At 41.7% G+C, this 18538-nt stretch overlaps 1 protein-coding gene across 2 annotated transcripts; it reads left to right on the forward strand.

The window, feature by feature from the left end:
- The first annotated feature begins 4147 nt into the window (after positions 1–4147).
- On the forward strand, positions 4148–16755 carry c3h11orf97 (chromosome 3 C11orf97 homolog). Of its 2 annotated transcripts, XM_008108088.3 has the most exons (4): positions 4232–4541; positions 9913–10017; positions 13373–13498; positions 16607–16755. In XM_008108088.3, exons 1-4 carry the CDS (start codon positions 4247–4249, stop codon positions 16609–16611), a joined length of 531 nt encoding a protein of 176 aa, XP_008106295.2. In that variant the 5' UTR covers positions 4232–4246; the 3' UTR covers positions 16612–16755. The 2 variants fall into 2 exon arrangements, with proteins under 2 accessions (XP_062830626.1, XP_008106295.2); XM_062974556.1 differs by lacking the exon at positions 13373–13498 and having other exon boundaries at positions 4148–4541.
- The last annotated feature ends 1783 nt before the right edge of the window (positions 16756–18538 follow it).

Genomic DNA, 18538 nt, shown 5'->3' on the forward strand with positions numbered 1-18538 from the left:
TTGCCTCTGCGTCTGTCTGTCTCGGTCTCTGTTTGATGTGTTTATGGGCATTGAATGTTTGCCCTATGTGTGTATAATGTGATCCGCCCTGAGTCCCCTTCAGGGTGAGAAGGGCAGAATATAAATACTGTAAATAAATGAATAAATGTTTATTGTTGTGTATCTTTGCATCATTTTTGACTTATGGTAACCCTAGAGTGTATGACTTGTCCATGATCACCCAGTGTGTTTCCATGGTTGAGTCAGGATTCGAACCCTGGTCTCCAAAATCATAATTCAACACTGAAGCCACTACACTGTCCTGGCTAGCTAGCTGTGTGTGTGTGTGTGTGTGTGTGTGTGTGTGTGCCTTTTTGGGTGGCTCAGTTACTATAGAATGGATTTGGGATCTTACCTTATGGCAACAACATCTATCTGTAACATTTTCATCCAGTAGTTCATTTTCTGTCTCTCTCTGTTGCTGTCTTTCAGTTCTTTATTTTTCGTGTGTCATGCCTTAAATTTAGATTGGGAGCCTGGGGACGAGAACTGACACCTACATATGTTGTAAGTCTTGTATGTTTGTTTACACACATGCTAAGGGAACAGGCTAAACACTTTAAATAAACAGCATCAATCATATCAAAAAGGGGCCAGCATGACATAGTGGTTTGAGACTGGACTATGACTCTCAAAAACTATTTTCGAATCGTATTGTCGAAGGCTTTCATGGCCGGAAACCCTGGTTGCTGTGAGTTTTTCAGGAAGTATGGCCATGTTCCAGAAGCATTCTCTCCTGATGTTTTGCTCACATCTATGGCAGGCATCCTCAGAGGTTGTGAGGTTTGTTGGAAACTAAGCAAGTGAGATTTATATATCTGTGGAAGGTCCAGGGTGAGAGAAAGAACCTTTGTCTGTTGTAGGAAAGTATGAATGCTGCAATTAATCACTTTGATTTGCATTGAAAAGCCTTGCAGCTTCAAAGCCTGGCTGATTCCTGCCTGGAGCACTCCTTTGTTGGGAGGTGTTAGCTGACCCTGATTGTTTCATGTCTGGAATTCCCCTGTTTTCAGAGTGTTGCTCTTTATGTACTGTCCTGATTTTAGAGTTTTTTAAAAAATAATTGCAACATTTCCATGTTTTTATGATAGAACCAATTAGGAAATGGTATTTATAACACAGGAACAAACACTGTGTTGCATAGTGTAATTTAAAACCTAAAAAATATATATGAATATTGAACTAGGATTAGACATAGCAGATAAAAAGCAATAAAACCATTAGGAGTTACTAATGCAGCAGCTCCTAAGAGGATTAGCTAATACTGCCAGAATACTATGAGATACTGCCTGGCAAAATCTTGATTCTTGCACATTGTGATGCTCAAGGTGTTACTGCAGCAGCTCCTCTAAGACTATTAACTAATACAGTCAGTGGTGAGGAATACTAAGATACATTGCCTGAATTATTTCACATTGCCCATTCCTAACTTAAGTGATGGATGAATATCTACTATTCAGGGTGTGAGGTTTTGTGAAGTGGTTTTGTGTATTTTCCAGGCTGTATGGCCATGTTCCGGAAGCATTCTCTCCTGACGTTTCACCCACATCTATGGCAGGCATCCTCAGAGGTTGTGACGTACCTCACAACCTCTGAGGATGCCTGCCATAGATGTGGGTGAAACGTCAGGAGAGAATGCTTCTGGAACATGGCCATACATTCCGGAAAACACACAACAACCCTGTGATTCTGGCCATGAAAGCCTTCAACAATAAATTTTGTGGAGTGCTCTTTGTTCAAGACCAAGTTATGGAAAACATCATATGCAGGAGCAAGCCACATACGTAGAAAATTAGAGACTACAGTCTTAGTCACCTAAGTGTTCTATGTTATCCTAATTTTTTTTTAAAGCAGTAACTAAAACACAGCTCTATACAGATTTCCTTGGAAACATGTCCCACACACCTTAGTCCCATACAAATATGCAGCTCAAAATGTGTCCAACAGCATGCTAGATTAAAGATTTTACTTCTTCTCTGCGCCCACATAATGCCTCCAAATTATTTTTTAAAACCATGATAAAATTAAATAGGTTGGAGATGCCTTGATGGAGAAGGCTTCGTCTGTAGAGCTTTCGGCCATTCTGCAGCTATGAAAGAGTGAGAACCAACATGTATGCAGGAATGACAATGAGCTAGAACGTGTGTGTGTGTGTGTGTGTGTGTGTGTGTGTGTGTGTGTGTGTGTGTGAATGTGAATGATTCCTCCACAACCAAACCCTTTAACAGCTATGGTGATCACTTGGAGGCTAAGGGAATACATTTATATTGAAGAATCAATGTTGTAATAGTGATCTAACCAAAACTCCATTTTAGAATCATAGAATAATAGAGTTGGAAGAGACCACATGGGCCATCTAGTCCAACTCACTGTCATGCAAGAAAAGTGCAGTAAAGTATCCCTGACAGATGACCATAATAATTTGCTCCCTCAACAGTCCGAAAGATTGTGAACCAGCCCTTTGCTTAAAAAGTTTGAGGACTCCTGCTCTACTGTATATATATGTGTGTGTATGTAGGGATATGTGTTAAACACAAATAGGATCCCCCAATGGCGCAGCGGGTTAAACTATTGAGCTGCTGAACTTGCTGATTGAAAGGTCAGTGGTTCAAATCTGGGGAATGGGGTGAGTTCCTGCTGTTAGCCCCAGCTTCTGCCAACTTACCAATTCAAAAGCATGCAAATGTGAGTAGACTGATAGGTACTGCTCCAGCAGGAAGGTAAGGGTGCTCCATGAGGTCACACCAGCCACATTAACATGGAGGTGTCTACGGACAATGGCTTAGAAATGGAGATGAGCATCAACCCCCAGAGTTGAACACAACTACACTTACACTTAATGTAGGTGGAAAACCTTTACCTTTATAACAGTGTTTCTCAACCTGGGGGTTGGGACCCCTGGGGGGGTCGCGAGGGGGTGTCAGAGGGGTCGCTAAAGACCAGTATTTTCTGTTGGCCATGGGGGTTCTGTGTGGGAAATTTTGCCCCATCCTATCTTTGGTGGGGGTTCAAGGGGCTCTTTGATTGTAAAAAAAGGTAAAGGTTTCCCCTGACGTTAAGTCCAGTCTTGTCCGATTCTGGGGGTTGGTGCTCACCTCCATTTCTAAGCCGAAGAGCCGGCGTTGTCTGTAGACACCTCCAAGGTCATGTGGCCGGCATGACTGCATAGAATGCTGTTACCTTTCCACCGGAGCAGTACCTATTGATCTACTCACATTTGCATGTTTTCGAACTGCTAGGTTGGCAGAAGCTGGAGCTAACATTGGGTGCTCACTGCTCCCCGGATTTGAACCTGGAACCTTTCAGTCTGCAAGTTCAGCAGCTCAGCGCTTTAACACACTACGCCACTGGAGTGAGCTATAAATCCCAGCAACTACAACTTCCAAATGTCAAGGTCTATTTTCCCTAAATTTCACCAGTGTTCACATTTGGGCATATTGAGTATTTGTGCCAAGTTTGGTCCAGATCCATCATTGTTTGAGTCCATGGTGCTCTCTGGATTTTTTTTTTTTTTCGTGTCAGGAGCAACCAGAGTTGCTTCTGGAGTGAGAGAATTGGCCGTCTGCAAGGACGTTGCCCAGGGGACGCCCGGATGTTTTGATGTTTTACCATCCTTGTGGGAGGCTTCTCTCATGTCCCCGCATGGAGCTGGAGCTGAAAGAGGGAGCTTATCCACACTCTCCCCGGGTGGGATTCGAACCTGGCAGCTTTCAGGTCAGCAACCCAACCTTCAAGTCACGAGGCTTTTATCCCCTAGGCCATCGGAGGCTCCGCTCTCTGGATGTAGGTGAACTACAAGTCCCAAATTCAAGGTCAATGCCCACTAAACCTTTCCAGTATTTTTCTGTTGGTCATGGGAGTTTGGTTCAGTTCCATCTTTGGTGGAGTCCAGAATGCTCTTTGATTGTAAGTAAGCTATAAATCCCTGCAACTACAACTCCCAAATGACAAAATCGCACGCACACACACGCACCCTGCAACCGCACCAGTATTCAAATTTGGGCATATCGGGGGCAAATTTGGGCGTATTGGGGCAAATGCATCCTGCATATCAGATATTGACATTACGATTCGTAACAGTAGCAAAATGACAGTGATGAAGTAGCAAGGAAAATAATTTTAGGGTTGGGGGGTTATCACAACACGAGGAACTGTATTAAGGGGTCGTGGCAATTAGGAAGGTTGAGAACCACTGCTTTATAATAACATGAGCACGCACACATACAAATACGCATGCATCTGTTTGGACTTATTCCCGCAAAGCCCCAGGAGAGGAGGAGGAGGAGGAGGAGGAAGCCTTCTGGGCTTCGGGCTCCTATGGCAACCTGGGCGAGGAGGCAACGCAGGGCATTATGACTCCTGCTCTGATTATGGTGTTGATGAGGATAATGGGCACCTGTCACGGAGCATGAGAGCGGCGGACGGGCAGCAGCCGGAGCCCAGGGCGGGCGCCTCGGGAAGCCGGGTCTATGCGGAGTACAATGGAGAGGGAAAGCAGCCCTGTGAGTCTGGGCGGGGGGGAGTAAGAGAGGGTCCTTCTTGGGTCCCTAGGTGGGTGAATCCCTCGTGGATCTCGCCCTGGGGAGACATGCCCGCTGCCCCCTTCCCCTATTCAACAAAGGCTGGGTGGCCCTCTGTCGGGAGTGCTTCACTTGTGCCTTCCTGAATGGCAAGGGATCTGGCTGAATCGCCCTTGCGCCCATCACTGGACCCAGATTTGTATTAGGTAAAGGTAAAGGTTTTCCCCTGACATTAAGACTAGTGGTGTCGGACTCTGGGGGTTGGTGCTCATCTCCATTTCTAAGCCGAAGAGCCGGTGTTGTCCTTAGACACCTCCAAGGTCATATGGCAGGCATGACTGCATGGAGCGCTGTTACCGTCCTGCCGGAGCGGTACCTTTTGATCTACTCACATTTGCATGTTTTCAAAGTGCTAGGTTGGCAGAAGCTGGGGCTAACAGCAAATTCAGCAGCTCAGCAATTTAACCCACTGACCCATCGGGGCTCCCAGATTTGCAACATGGCCCATTATTATCCACATTTTATTCCCTCCGGTGGCCTAGGGGATAAAAGCCTCGTGACTTGAAGGTTGGGTTGCTAACCTGAAGGCTGCCAGGTTCGAATCCCACCGGGGGGGGGGGGGAGCGTGGATGAGCTCCCTCTATCAGCTCCAGCTCCATGCGGGGACATGAGAGAAGCCTCCCACAAGGATGGTAAAACATCAAAACATCCAGGTGTCCCCTGGCCAACGTCCTTGCAGACGGCCAATTTTCTCACTCCAGAAGCAACTCCGGTTGCTCCTGGCACGAAAAAAAAAATCCACATGGAGATGGTTTATCTAGATTCCCATGATCCTCTCTCACCCTTATTAGAAATATCTGCACCCAGTCTCTGGGCACACATCCCTTTGAAAAATAAATGGCAATCATAACCTCCCCTGTGGGAGAAGAGCTGTATATAAATTAAACAAATAAATAAATTATTGAAATGGGAAAAAATGATGTCATAAACCGTTTGGCCAATGTGAATCTCCATGACCGCCTTTTGAAAACCACTAGTCAAGAAAAAGCATGACCTTGTTAGAAGTCAGCCCTTTGAACAAGTGATATTCATAAGCATTCCTGTTTATTTATTTCGTATCAAAAGCATTGCATAAATTAGTATAAAACTAATTAAAAATTGAAGGAGCACAAGTGACTAAATATCTTTTGACCAAAAATGGGCAACAGCGATCGCATTGTCTGTAGCCTCATACAATTCTTCCTCTGTACATGAGAGAAGACACTATGGACAAGCATACAGATGCGGAGTTCTCTGCTCTGCTCCACAGTTGCACAAGGTAGAGGTTTCTTTTACATAGTGCCTTTTTGCCAGGTTGTCTTTTGATCTGCCAGCTCCACTTCTGAGTCTGTTCAGGGACTTCGAAGTTCCATTACAAGCATTCATGTAATGGCACACAGGTAACTCAGCTGTTAAACTGAAGAACCATGTCCTGCTTGAGGCAAATGTGAATGTTGCAATTGGCCACCTTGATTATTTATTTTATTATTTATTTTATTTACAGTATTTATATTCCGCCCTTCTCACCCCGAACGGGACTCAGGGCGGATTACAATGAACACATATATGGCAAACATTCAATGCCAATAGACAAACAACATTCAGTTTTTAGACAGACACAGAGGCATTTTTTTAACATCTTCCAGCTTCACGATTTCCGGCCACAGGGGGAGCTGTTGCTTCACCGTCCATTGGTGGCTGTTCTTCCTCATTCTTTTCCTCGTGAGCAGTTTTATGGTGTTGTAGATTAGTTAAATTAGCCTCCCGCATAAAGCGTCCCTAAATTTCCCTAATTGACAGATTCAACTGTCTTTCGGGGCTGCTAGGTCAACAGCAAGCCGGGGCTATTTTTTTTTTTTTTTTTATGGTCGGAGGCTTAACCCGACCCAGACTTCGAACTCATGACCTCTCGGTCAGTAGTGATTTATAGCAGCTGGTTACTAGCTAGCTGCGCCACAGCCCGGCCCCATTAAATAGCCTTGTGGCTACAAAGCCTGTCTGCTTCCTGCCTGAGGGAATACTTTGTTGGGAGGAGATTAGCTGGCCCTGACTCTTTCTTGTCTGGAGTTCCCCTGTTTTTAAGTCTTGTTCTTTATTTTAAAAACTCTAAAATCAGGACATTAAATAAAGAACAACACTCAAAAATAGGGGAATTCCAGACAAGAAACAGTCAGAGCCAGCTAATCACCTCCCAACAAAGGATTCCCCCAGGCAGGAAGCAGCCAGGCTTTGTAGCTGCAAGGCTATGTAATGCTAATCAAGGTGACCAATTGCAACATTCACACTTGCCTCAAGCAGACAAGAGTTATTTCTCCCACCCTGGACATTACTCCACAGAGATATAAACCCCACTTGCCTAGTTTCCAACAGACCTCACGTCTGAGGATGCCTGCCATAGATGTGGGTGAAACGCCAGGAGATAATGCTTCTGGAACATGGCCATACATCCTGGAAAACTCTCAGCAACCCAGTATCTTATCATCTTGTACATGTTATCAGTCCCCCTTGTTTGTTTCATTGATATACTGTCGTTGCTCCCAGGAACCGAAAGCAATTTACATGGCTACAGTTGTAAATTTTATCATCTCAACAATCCTACAAGGTAGTTTTGGTTGGGATATGGCAAATGGGTCATGGTCACCTTATGTGATTCCTGCACAGTCTTATGAAATCTTCCTCTGCCATATGTTAACATTTCCTAGGTCTCCCCCCACCCCTCAATTCCAGTCTAGCTCTCCAACTACAAAATGACACTCATTGTCATGATAACTGTTATGACATTCCGTCCCCATGGAAATGTTTACACACAACAAAGGGGGATTTCATTGGACTGCAGAGAAGTGTCCAACTCCATTTCCCATTGTCAACAAAAACCATAGCAACTTGGAAGGGCCTGAATGCTCTAAAGCACAAGTGTCAAAGGCCACACCTTGCTCGTGGGTACCTTCAAAGGGCTGTTGAATCTATGGGTAGAGAATCAATAGCTGTTGGTGCTCTACCCAGTTTGGGTTCCCAGAAGTTATTGAATGACAACTCCCATCACTTTTGGTTATCTGCTATGTGGACTGGGGATAACGGGAATTGCAGCCCAACAGCACTTGTGGCTCCGAGGTTGGAGAAAGGTAAAAGGGCATTTTGAAGTCAGGCATCATATCCACAAGTCTTATATCTAAATCCAAACCCCACTCTCCTGACTAAACAGAACAAACTGCAGCCTTCCAGATGTCACTGTCACATCTCTCATCAGCTCTAGTCATGATGTATAATGATGAGGAAAACAAGAGTATTTGGGAGACTACATAAAATGACATCGCGGGTTGGATTTGACCCACGGGCCTTGAGTCTGACGCATGTGCTCTTCATGTAACACATCCTTTCAGATCTTTGAAGATAAGCAGTGTCAGTCCTGGTTTGTACTTGGATAAGAGGTGCTGTAGGCAATGTTTCAAAGGAAGGAGCTGGCAAAACCACCTCTGAGGATTCCTTGTCTTAAAAGACCCCATGAAATTAGGAGCAATACAAATATCTAGCAATTTTCATTTGCAAATATTGTTGTCCTATGGTACCTCCTACCACAATTACTGTTCAGTTTCCAAGCAAACTTCTCAGTTTTATTGGAGCCTCCCCTTTTCCCATGGGCTTGCTGGAACACAGCTCACTTTCCAGTCCTTTACGACATCTATTTCTTGCTTAGAGCTTTATCTGATCCAGTGGATCCATACATTGTATGGAAGCATTATCCATTCATGTATATTTCAGCACAGCTTATATAATACACTATTGTTTTTACATACAGAAATTCATATAATCCCTTGGATCATCATGCAATGTGTATACATATCTTTGGCCATTACGGTTTTTAGAATGGATACAACCATATTTTGCTAGAGTTGTTGTATTTGTTTATTGTATGTGTGATGTGGCATTATATTTTGCCAATAATTGTAAGCTGCTTTGAGTCCCCTTTGGGGTGAGAAGAGCAGGGTATAAATATAATAAATACATAAATAAATACAGTATATTTAGGAAACAATGACAAATGTTATACAGCCACATTTTTATTATTATGCACAATCATTTGTAGCCGCTTTGGGTCCTGTGAGGGAGAAAAGCGGGATATAAATAAAGAATTTTTATTAGTAGTAGTACAGTAGAGTCTCACTTATCCAACATAAACGGGCCGGCAGAATGTTGGATAAGCAAATATGTTGGATAATAAGGAGAGATTAAGAAAAAGCCTATTGAACATCAAAATAGGTTATGATTTTACAAATTAAGCACCAAAACATCATGTTATACAACAAATTTGACAGAAAAAGTAGTTCATTACACATTAATGCTATGTAGTAATTACTGTATTTACGAATTTAGCACCAAAATATCACAATGCATTGAAAACATTGACTACAAAAATGCGTTGGATAATCCAGAACGTTGGATAAGTGAGACTCTACTGTAGTATTATTATTGTTGTTATAAAATTGATGCTGTTTTCTACACAGAAGTATCTTTTTCTTAAAGGAGGACACATTAACAAGCACAACACACACTAAGACACAATTCTTCAACCTAGTGCTTTTCAAATGTTTTGAATCCAAACTCCCACCATCTCCAGAAAAGCTCTCATTATCTCTAGTCATTATTCTCAGGCAATGAAGATTGTGAGAGATGTCTAGCATATCAGGACTCCCTATATGGCTCCATATATTGTGTCTTCTTGCAACGTATGGCACAGCTTGTAGGCAGATTTTGCACATATTTGTCTGCAGTTCTATGGATTGCCGTCACTACATTTATCAGTTTATGCAAGCATTCATTTCCCTTAAAATGTCTAAAGAGCCTTGCTGCTTCCATTAGTCCAGCTTCTTGATTTTGCACATATGATCATCACAAAACCTCCAGGAAGATGACAAAAATCTCACAGAAATGGCCTGGAAATTCGTATTTAGTGCTTCTGAATAAAGAGGTTCCTTCTATCCAATGTGGTCTGCATTTTAAAAAGAGACAAAAAGAAAAAACACCTTCTGAATTGAGAAAAGCAGATTTCTGCAAGCACAATACATTATGCAGGATTGCCCCATTTCTTTCTTTGTGTAGGTTGTACTTTTTGTACTTGATTGTACTTTTCCAGGCAGTGAACAAGGGTACCTCTTTCTAGAACACTCCCTTCCCTGCTAAACAATGGGAGGAAAATTCTTTATTACAATTAATGTTTAATATATTAAGGACTAAGTTGAATATTATAAATAGTTTAATTAAGGTTCCACTAAGTAACTCTTTAGCTTATCCCTTGACATTGTATTTTTGAAAACAGGGAAGAAATTCGTATACGTTGAACCACCCAAGAGAGTCAAGGAGGTCCTTGAAGAAGAGCTTTGTTTTCGGAAGGATGAGTGTAGAGTTAAACACCCTTCAGAAGGTAATCTTGGCAACCAGAGAAAATGTGAAGAGAAATAAAATGGAAAGTTTTTATTGTGGAAAGTTGATGTGAAAATATACATGTGATGAATAGGTTGGAACCAGGTTTAGTCATACAGTAGAGTCTCAGTTATACAAGCTAAACCGGCAGAAGCTTGGATAAACAAATATCTTGGATAATAAGGAAGGATTAAGGAAACGCCTATTAAACATCAAATTAGGTTATGATTTACAAATTAAGCACCAAAACTTCATGTTATACAACAAATTTGACATAAAAAGTAGTTCAATGCGCAGTAATGTTACATTGTAATTACTGTATTTACAAATTTAGCACCAAAATATCACAATATATTGAAAACATTGACTACAAAAATGGCTTGAATTATCCAGAGGCTTGGATAAGCGAGGCTTGGATAAGTGAGACTCTACTGTACTTAGGGCTGCCTTCCCCAACATGGCACCTTCAAGATTTGTTGGATTGCAAACCCTTTTGCCCCCAGAACAACTATCGGTATATGTTGAAAAGGATGGGATGCTGCACTGATAAGTTTAATATTAGTTTACTCCCATCTACACTGGCTAACAGTGGCTTTCTAAGGTTAAGACTTTCCCAGCCGTACCTGCAGATGCCAAAGACTGAACCTCTGAAATGTTCATGTGCAGAGCATATGCTCTGCCACTGAGGAGTGCCCACTATTTCCAAAATATGAAGCATTTATTCTTGCAGCATCTCTTTTTCTTTGTGAAATGTCTTATGTGTTCTCTGTTCATCCCATTTTTCTCATCAACACAAAAGAGAGAAAGAAATCAAAGAGCTCCCAGTTTGCACTCAGACCTCACTTCCAGGACATGGGCTAGAAGGCATTCCAAAAGCATTCAAAAATACAGTATCTTCAGAACAGCTAGGGGAATCATGTGGCCCTGGAGAGATTATGAGACTGCAAATAACTGCATCTTATGCTAGCATATCCAGTGGTGAGGAATGCGGGATACTTTCTTTTTAATCGTGTCAAAAGCGACTTGAGAACATACTGCAAGTCACTTCTGGTGTGAGAGAATTGGCTGTCTACAGAGACATTGCCCAGGGAACGGCCAGATGTGTTACCATCCTGCTGGGAGGCTTCTCTCATGTCTCCACAAGCTTGAGCTGACAGATGGGAGCTCACTCCAGCTTGTGGATTTGAACTGCCAACCTTCAGGTCAGCCGGCAATTCAACCGGCACAAGGGTTTAACCCATTGTGTCACTAGGGATACTAAAGTCTAACAACTAGCAGTTACATGATTCCTACCTTTTTTTGTTTTAAAAATAAAATAACACATTTGGGCTACTGTGTTAGTGACAGTTAGACTAACAATGAATGTTTGTTGCAACCCACTGCAAAGAATGTGAGTAGTCAATATGTGTATAAATTATATTGAATTCAGTGGGTCTAGTGTAGGATTCATCTTTCTGTTTTTAAAGTTTATAAGACATATAGATAATTTCCTGGTATGCATCTCAATGGAACTTTCAAGCTTTGTGTGCATTATATCATTGGTCATACAGAGATCTAAATATGAGGTCCTGTGGTGGCATCTCAAGAAGGTGAAAGGGCTGTGGATAAGCAGTGCCTACATAGTTGCCAGTATTATGTGGTTTTCCAAACTCTATTTCTAATATCCACACGTGGTGTGGATATCTGCAGACAGCAGATTTACATGTGTTCATTTTTCCTATGTAGATATCTTCACTATATGAAGCAGGCCAGAAGGATCTGCATGACAATGGGATTGAAGGAGATTACTTCACACAGTTAATGCATAAAGATTGCTCTATAGCAGGGCTAGACACTGTGCAGCCTTATAGATACTGAACTGCAACTGCCAGCATTTCACACGTTGATTCGTTGGCTAGTGCTGCTGGAGGAAGCAGTTCAGTAGCATCAGGCTAACTATATGATTCCTATCTTTTATTTACACAAAGAATGGGATGCTGCACTGATAAGGAGTCACCTTTTCTCCCATAAGAAGTAACCACTTCTTCCATAATTGTGTACATTATTTAGATCCTTATCACACTATACTATACTCTCTATTGTACCTTTGCCACAGACATGTTTTAACAGTACCCATTACATGATTTTTTTTTCATCTGCATTAATGACATAGTTCCTGACTTCTGTACCCTTGTCAAGATTTTTTAATGTATCTTTAATATTTCAATAATGCTATGGTAGCATTGTGATGGTGTGACTGCATGTTACAAAGCTCTTTATATCTGCCAGATCTTTTTTGAGAGATCTTTTTAGAGAAGTGCTAAAAGAAAATAATTACCATGCTATCACTTCCTATTGTGTTCCTTCTGCCTGCAGAGAGAAAAGAGACTGGCACTTTTTTTCTTGTAGCCTCATTCTGCAATGGAACTAATTCCAATAGAGTAATGCTATAACATTATGATTGTATAGCAGAAAAGAACAGCCCCAAGACAAAAAAACAGCAGAAGAGGTCTGCTGTTTCTGTGCCTAAGGCTTCTCTGCCAGGGATTTCTTTGAGAATCCTTGCGGGAGAGAAGCCTGGTGACATCCACATTGTGCCCACATTTGAACTGGATTATATGACAGTGTAGGCTAAAATAATCCTGTTCAAATCAGATAATGTGGATTTTCTGCAGTGATTACCTGGATTATCTGGCAGTGTAGAAGGGACATAAGAAAGCACTATGAGACATCTGCACCAGAGCTGGCTACTGAATTGCTGCAGGAAAGGGAAGGCCATTAACAAATTGTTTTAAGTGTGTTAAAATGCACCTTTTCCAATAACCCTACAGTGCAACAATACTAGAAGGGCAAGGATGTGAAAAGGCAGAGGCAATACCAGGAAATGCATCACTATGACGGTACAACAGAATGGTGTGATAATGCCCTTATTGTGTTTGAGGTTGTTTGCATGGTTATGCATGTTCAAATATTACATACATATTAATTGTCACTAAGGGACTGACTACAGCCTCGTAGACCAGGGCCACTAGAGCCCTGTGAGGAAGCTTCTTTTGGGATACCCTGTCTGTCATTACTAATCACACTTAGGAGTTGTTGAAAAGCTACTAAGGAATAACATAGCTACCATGTTAAGGTGGTTATTTGTTTGCAATCATGAGCCTTTCTTCTTTTCCACTGAAACAATGCATTATAAGGCAAAATTATTCCATTGTTGTCTGTCATGACCTTCAGAATACTTTGAAAGTTCCTCCTAAACCACAGTGATATGATTGTAATGGTCATGCAGCTATTTCCATTTGTGGGAATTAATTGGTTTCCTTCCAAGAGGGAAGAGTGGGTCCTTAATTCTAATGTCATTGTTTCTATATGAACAGTTGCTCTGGAAGGAATTTGGAGCTTGAAAAGGAATTTTCCTGTGGGAGGCTTCCAGCCAGCATCGCAGAATCAAAACAGCTTGTTTTTTCAGCCTAAGTACTACTCCAGACACACAGTCGTCAGAAGTAAGAATATGCTAGCTCTTTCTTCCTCCTCTCACCTCAGGCAGTAATATGCCACTTGCAGAGTGAAGTATGTGCCAGTAAAACAGTTAATAGTCACTGAATTTGCTTGCAATGGTCATCTTCCACACTAGAAAGCCATTCTCCAGATTTTGAATATATACATCAAAGAGATAACATACATACACAAACAAGCACCATAGAAACAGGCTGTCATAGATAGCAGTCTTCCTTTTGTTGATGATATAATAACAATAGTAATGATAATACAAAAGCCAGCATAGTGATCTTGTTTGCTGTGTACCAATCTTGTTGCATATCTAACAACAACAACAACAACAACAACAACAACAACAACAACAACAACATTTCTTACCCGCCTCTCCTGAGGTGGGTTACAACATAGCTAAAACACATAATCATTATATAAAATGCACATATTAAAATGTATTTCTACAAAATACATATATTAAAATAGAACAATGATTAAACTATAGTGGGCACAAGATACGAATTTAAAATTCATGTTTCAAATGCTGGGTAGGCCTGCCAGAAGAGATCGGTCTTCAATTGTGTCCTAAATTCTGACATCTCGTTTAGCTATCAGAGCTCTTCTGACAGGTTGTTCCACAGTCTTGGGGCAGCAGATGAAAAGATCCTTTGGGTGACAGTCACCAGTCACCAGTTGGGTTTTGGCAGGCTGGAGTAGCTGCCACTCAGGGAACCTCAGTGTCCTAAGGGGGGATTTTACAGAAGAAGATAATCCTGTAGGTAACCTGGACCCAAACCATGTAGGACTTTAAAGGTTACTACCAACACCTTATACTTTGCCTTGAAACTAATTGGCAGCTGGTGGAGTCACTTTAGGATAGGTGGAATATGTTCATTCCTGGATGTTCCTGTAACCAATCTGGCTACAGGTTTGCCAGCAGTATTTTGAATCAACTGGAGTTTCCAAACTTGGCACAAAGGTAGTCCAATGTAAAGTGCATTGCAGAAATCCAACCTTGAGGTTACCAGTGCATGCACTACCATCTTTAAGTCCTCCAAATGTAAGAAGGGAGCAGTTGATGTATCAGTGAAGCTGATAATAGGCAGTCCTGACCATCGCATCTACCTGGGCTGACATTTGGAGAGATGGATCCAGGAGCACTCCCAAGATGTGGACACAGTCTTTCAGGGGGAACAGGACCCCATCCAAAACTGGCTGATACACCTCCATCCCCAGATTAGGAACCTTGATGGCAAGCACCTCTGTTTTGTCTGGATTCAGTTTCAATTTGTTTTTCATCATCCAGCCCAATACCTTATCCAGGCATTCAAAGGAGACACACTATCCTTAACTGAGGCTATTTTTGAAGGCATGCAGATAACACCCTACCCCATGCCTATGGATAACCTCTCCCAGCAGTTTTGTGTACATGTTAAAAAGCATTGGGGACAGAATGGTGCCCTGTGGATTGCTATATGACAGCTCCTTTTTTGAGGAGCAGCTATCCCCAAGACCTACAATCTGGAACCTGCCAGAGAAGTATGAGCAGAAACACTGCAACACAGTGCCACCAATTTCCAACCCCTCCAGGCATTCCAGAAGGATACCAAGGTCAATGGTATCGAAAGCCACTGATAGAAGCACCAACAGTGACACACACCCTTTGTCAATGTTAAGATGGAGATGATCCACTAAAGTGACCATAGCAGTCTCAATTCCATATTCTGCTCTGAAGCCAATTTGAAATGGGTCAGGGAAGCATGTGTCATCCAAGATTGCCTGGAATCAGAGGACAACTGCCTTTTCAATCACATTGTCCAAAAAAGGAAAGTTAGACACGGGTCAGTACTGATTAACTGAATCAGTAATGATTAAGTAGGAGCCTCCGGTGGCCTAGAGGATTAAAGCCTTGTAACTTGAAGGTTGGGTTGCTGACCTGAAGGCTGCCAGGTTCGAATCCCACCCGGGGAGAGCACAGATGAGCTCCCTCTATCAGCTCCAGCTCCATGCGGGGACATGAGAGAAGCCTCCCACAAAGATGGTAAAACATCAAAAATATCCGGGCATCCCCTGGGCAACGTCCTTGCAGACGGCCAATTCTCTCACTCCAGAAGCGACTCAGGTTGCTCCTGACACGAAAAAAAGAAGAAGTAATGATTGAGGTCCAGGGGAACCAGAGAGGGCTTTTTCAGCAGCAGTCCAACTGTTGCTTTTTGTAAACAGGATGCAAAATTCCCCTCCCTGAGAGATGCATTAATAATAATTGTTGCATTTGAGATCGAATTGCATTTTCTCCCTGAACGACCAGCCAAGAGGGGCAGAGATAAAAAAGATTACCAAATGGTAATCTGATATCAGCACTGTCTTGACTTTTTACTCTCTCCTCCTTGATATTGTTGTCTTGTTAGTCTCTCAACTCTTTCAATATAAGAACGTATTGCTAGTGAGAAATGACAATGCCAGAAGTGGACGTACCAGAAGAATGTATTGCATTTCTTACTCCAGGGTGCTATACATGTTTTACCTGTTTTACCCTCACAACAATCTTGCAAGGGACCATAGGCTGATAGAGAATGGCTGTTCTAAGGCTATCCAGCAAGCTTCAGGGCTGAACAGGAATTCGGATCATCCTACAAATAGTTTGACACCTTATCCATAATATCACAATTAGTCTGTAATTCTTTCCCTATTTGTAGAGAAGTCATTCCAACTGAATTTAGGATGCAATGACACTGTGAAATTAATGCATTGACATCATATGTTAACTGTTATGGAATCCTGAGAGTTGTAGTTTTGCAAGGTCTTTAGCCTTCTCTGCCAAAGAGTGCCTCAGCAAACTGCAACTCCTGTGATTGCATACTGGTAGCATTGAGCCATGGCAGTTAAAATGGTTTCAAACTGCATTTATTCGCCAGTATAGATTCACCCCTAGTCCCAAATCACTGAAATTACAAACTGAGGCCCTTGCCTACCTGGCAAGGACCCCGTTCATGAATACCTGCCAGATTTATTTTACTTGGTGATGATCTACTGTTATAATATATACCCATACAGAATTCTAATAAGAAATGGCTCATAAGGTTTACTAATCTCCACTTTCATGCTTTTCTCCTCTGTAGGATAATCCCTTTGAAAAACTGTGTCTTCTCTGATGAAACTGGAAGAAGCAAGGGATGCCTACAGTTATTTTTATCCAAATGGGGAGTACTATATTTTAGAATATATACAATAGCTTTTAAAATAAAACCTGGAAGTTATTCATGCGAAACTCTCCCTGTCAGTTGTCTTCTAGTATCTCTTTAATCCTGGCTGCTACATATTCCTAGACCCAAAGTCTCCAAATCTGGAGTACAAACAATGATTGTTTAAAAATATGTATTTGAAAATTGCAGCAGTTCTAAAGTTCCTAAATATAATTTCATACAACTGTAGTAATATGTTCCAGACTGAAGATAACAGGAGGTAAGACATCCCCTTCCACATGTTTTCACACATGTCCCCATCTTACATCCTGGAAAGGTTAATTTTTGGATGATAGTTCCCTGAATACTCCAGTCAACATGGCTGTGGCCATACTGGCTGTGGGGATTCTAGGACTTGTAGTCCAAAAAAGTTCTGGCTACACCTCTGAGGAGTGTTCTCACTGTCCTGTCCTGTGTGTGTGTGTGTGTGTGTGTGTGTGTTTTCTTCTGTCATGGTTCAGGAAGTTACTTAATGTAACATTAGGAAAGAGATCATATTTCTTGCTTCCCCCTCTTTCCAAATTAGAGTAGATATATAGTGAGCAGAATCTCTTAAGACTGCAAACCTAGGTAAAATGAAACCATCTATCCTCGGTGAGTGAGCTGCAATTCACAGTTCCCTCTACTGAAGAGAGTGAAGACAAGTTAAGCATTCCTTAACTGGAATTTCAACATACAGTAGAGTCTCACTTATCCAACATAAACGGGCCGGCAGAACATTGGATAAGCAAAAATGTTGGATAACAAGGAGAGATCAAGGAAAAGCCTATTAAACGTCAAATTACATTATGATTTTACAAATTAAGCACCAAAACATCATGTTTTACAACAAATCGTTAGAAAAAGTAGTCCAATACATGGTAACGTTATGTGGTAATTACTGTATTTATGAATTTAGCACTAAAACATCGCAATGTATTGAAAACATTGAGTACAAAACATTGACTACTACAAATTGACTACAAATAAAGATAGAATTACATAAAATGAACTTACAGTAACAACATTGTCGGAAATTAAATGCGTAAAAAGTTCAGTCCTTGCTGCCTAGAGAAATAGGTGTGGATCTGGCAGGCTGCGTTGGATAATCCGTAACGATGGACAAGCGAATGTTGGATAAGTAAGACTCTACTCCAAAAACCCAAATTGTCTCCCTGGGTGGCTGAGATGACATCTTTGCTTTCTGATAGTTCACTGTATACACTTTATTTCATGCACAAAATTATTTATAAATATTGTATAAATGTTTAGGCTGTATGTATCAGGTATATATGACACTTAAATGAACTTTGTTTTTAGACTTGTGTCCTATTCCCCAAGAAATCTCACCATATCTATGCAAGTATTCCAATTTTTTAAAAAAAATCTGAAATACTTCTGGTCCCAACCATTTTGGATAAAGGATACTCAACTTGCATTGTTAATATCAAAACATGGAGCGTGGCCCTGTTTGGAGTATGTAGAGTATAGGGCAGTGGTTCCCAACCTTTGGGCCTCCAGGTGTTTTGGACTTCAGCTCCCACACTTCCTAACAGCTGGTAAGCTGGCTGTGATTTCTGGGAGTAGAAGTCCAAAACATCTGGAGATCCAAAGATTGGGAACCACTGATATAAGGGAATGGCAGCACCTGCCTGTGTGGACCGTGGGCCAGTTCAAATTATCTATCTGTCTGCACTATCCCAGAATGCAGTCTTGCTCCAAAGGATTTGTTGTTGTTATTCTGCTTTCCTCTCTTAAACAAGACTCAAAGCAATGCACCAAAACTCTGGACCATTCCCTGACTTCTCTTAGCATGACCTGGTTTTACAC

This window comes from Anolis carolinensis, chromosome 3 (genome assembly GCF_035594765.1).
Source record: "Anolis carolinensis isolate JA03-04 chromosome 3, rAnoCar3.1.pri, whole genome shotgun sequence".
In the NCBI taxonomy this organism is placed as follows: Eukaryota; Metazoa; Chordata; class Lepidosauria; order Squamata; family Dactyloidae; genus Anolis; species Anolis carolinensis.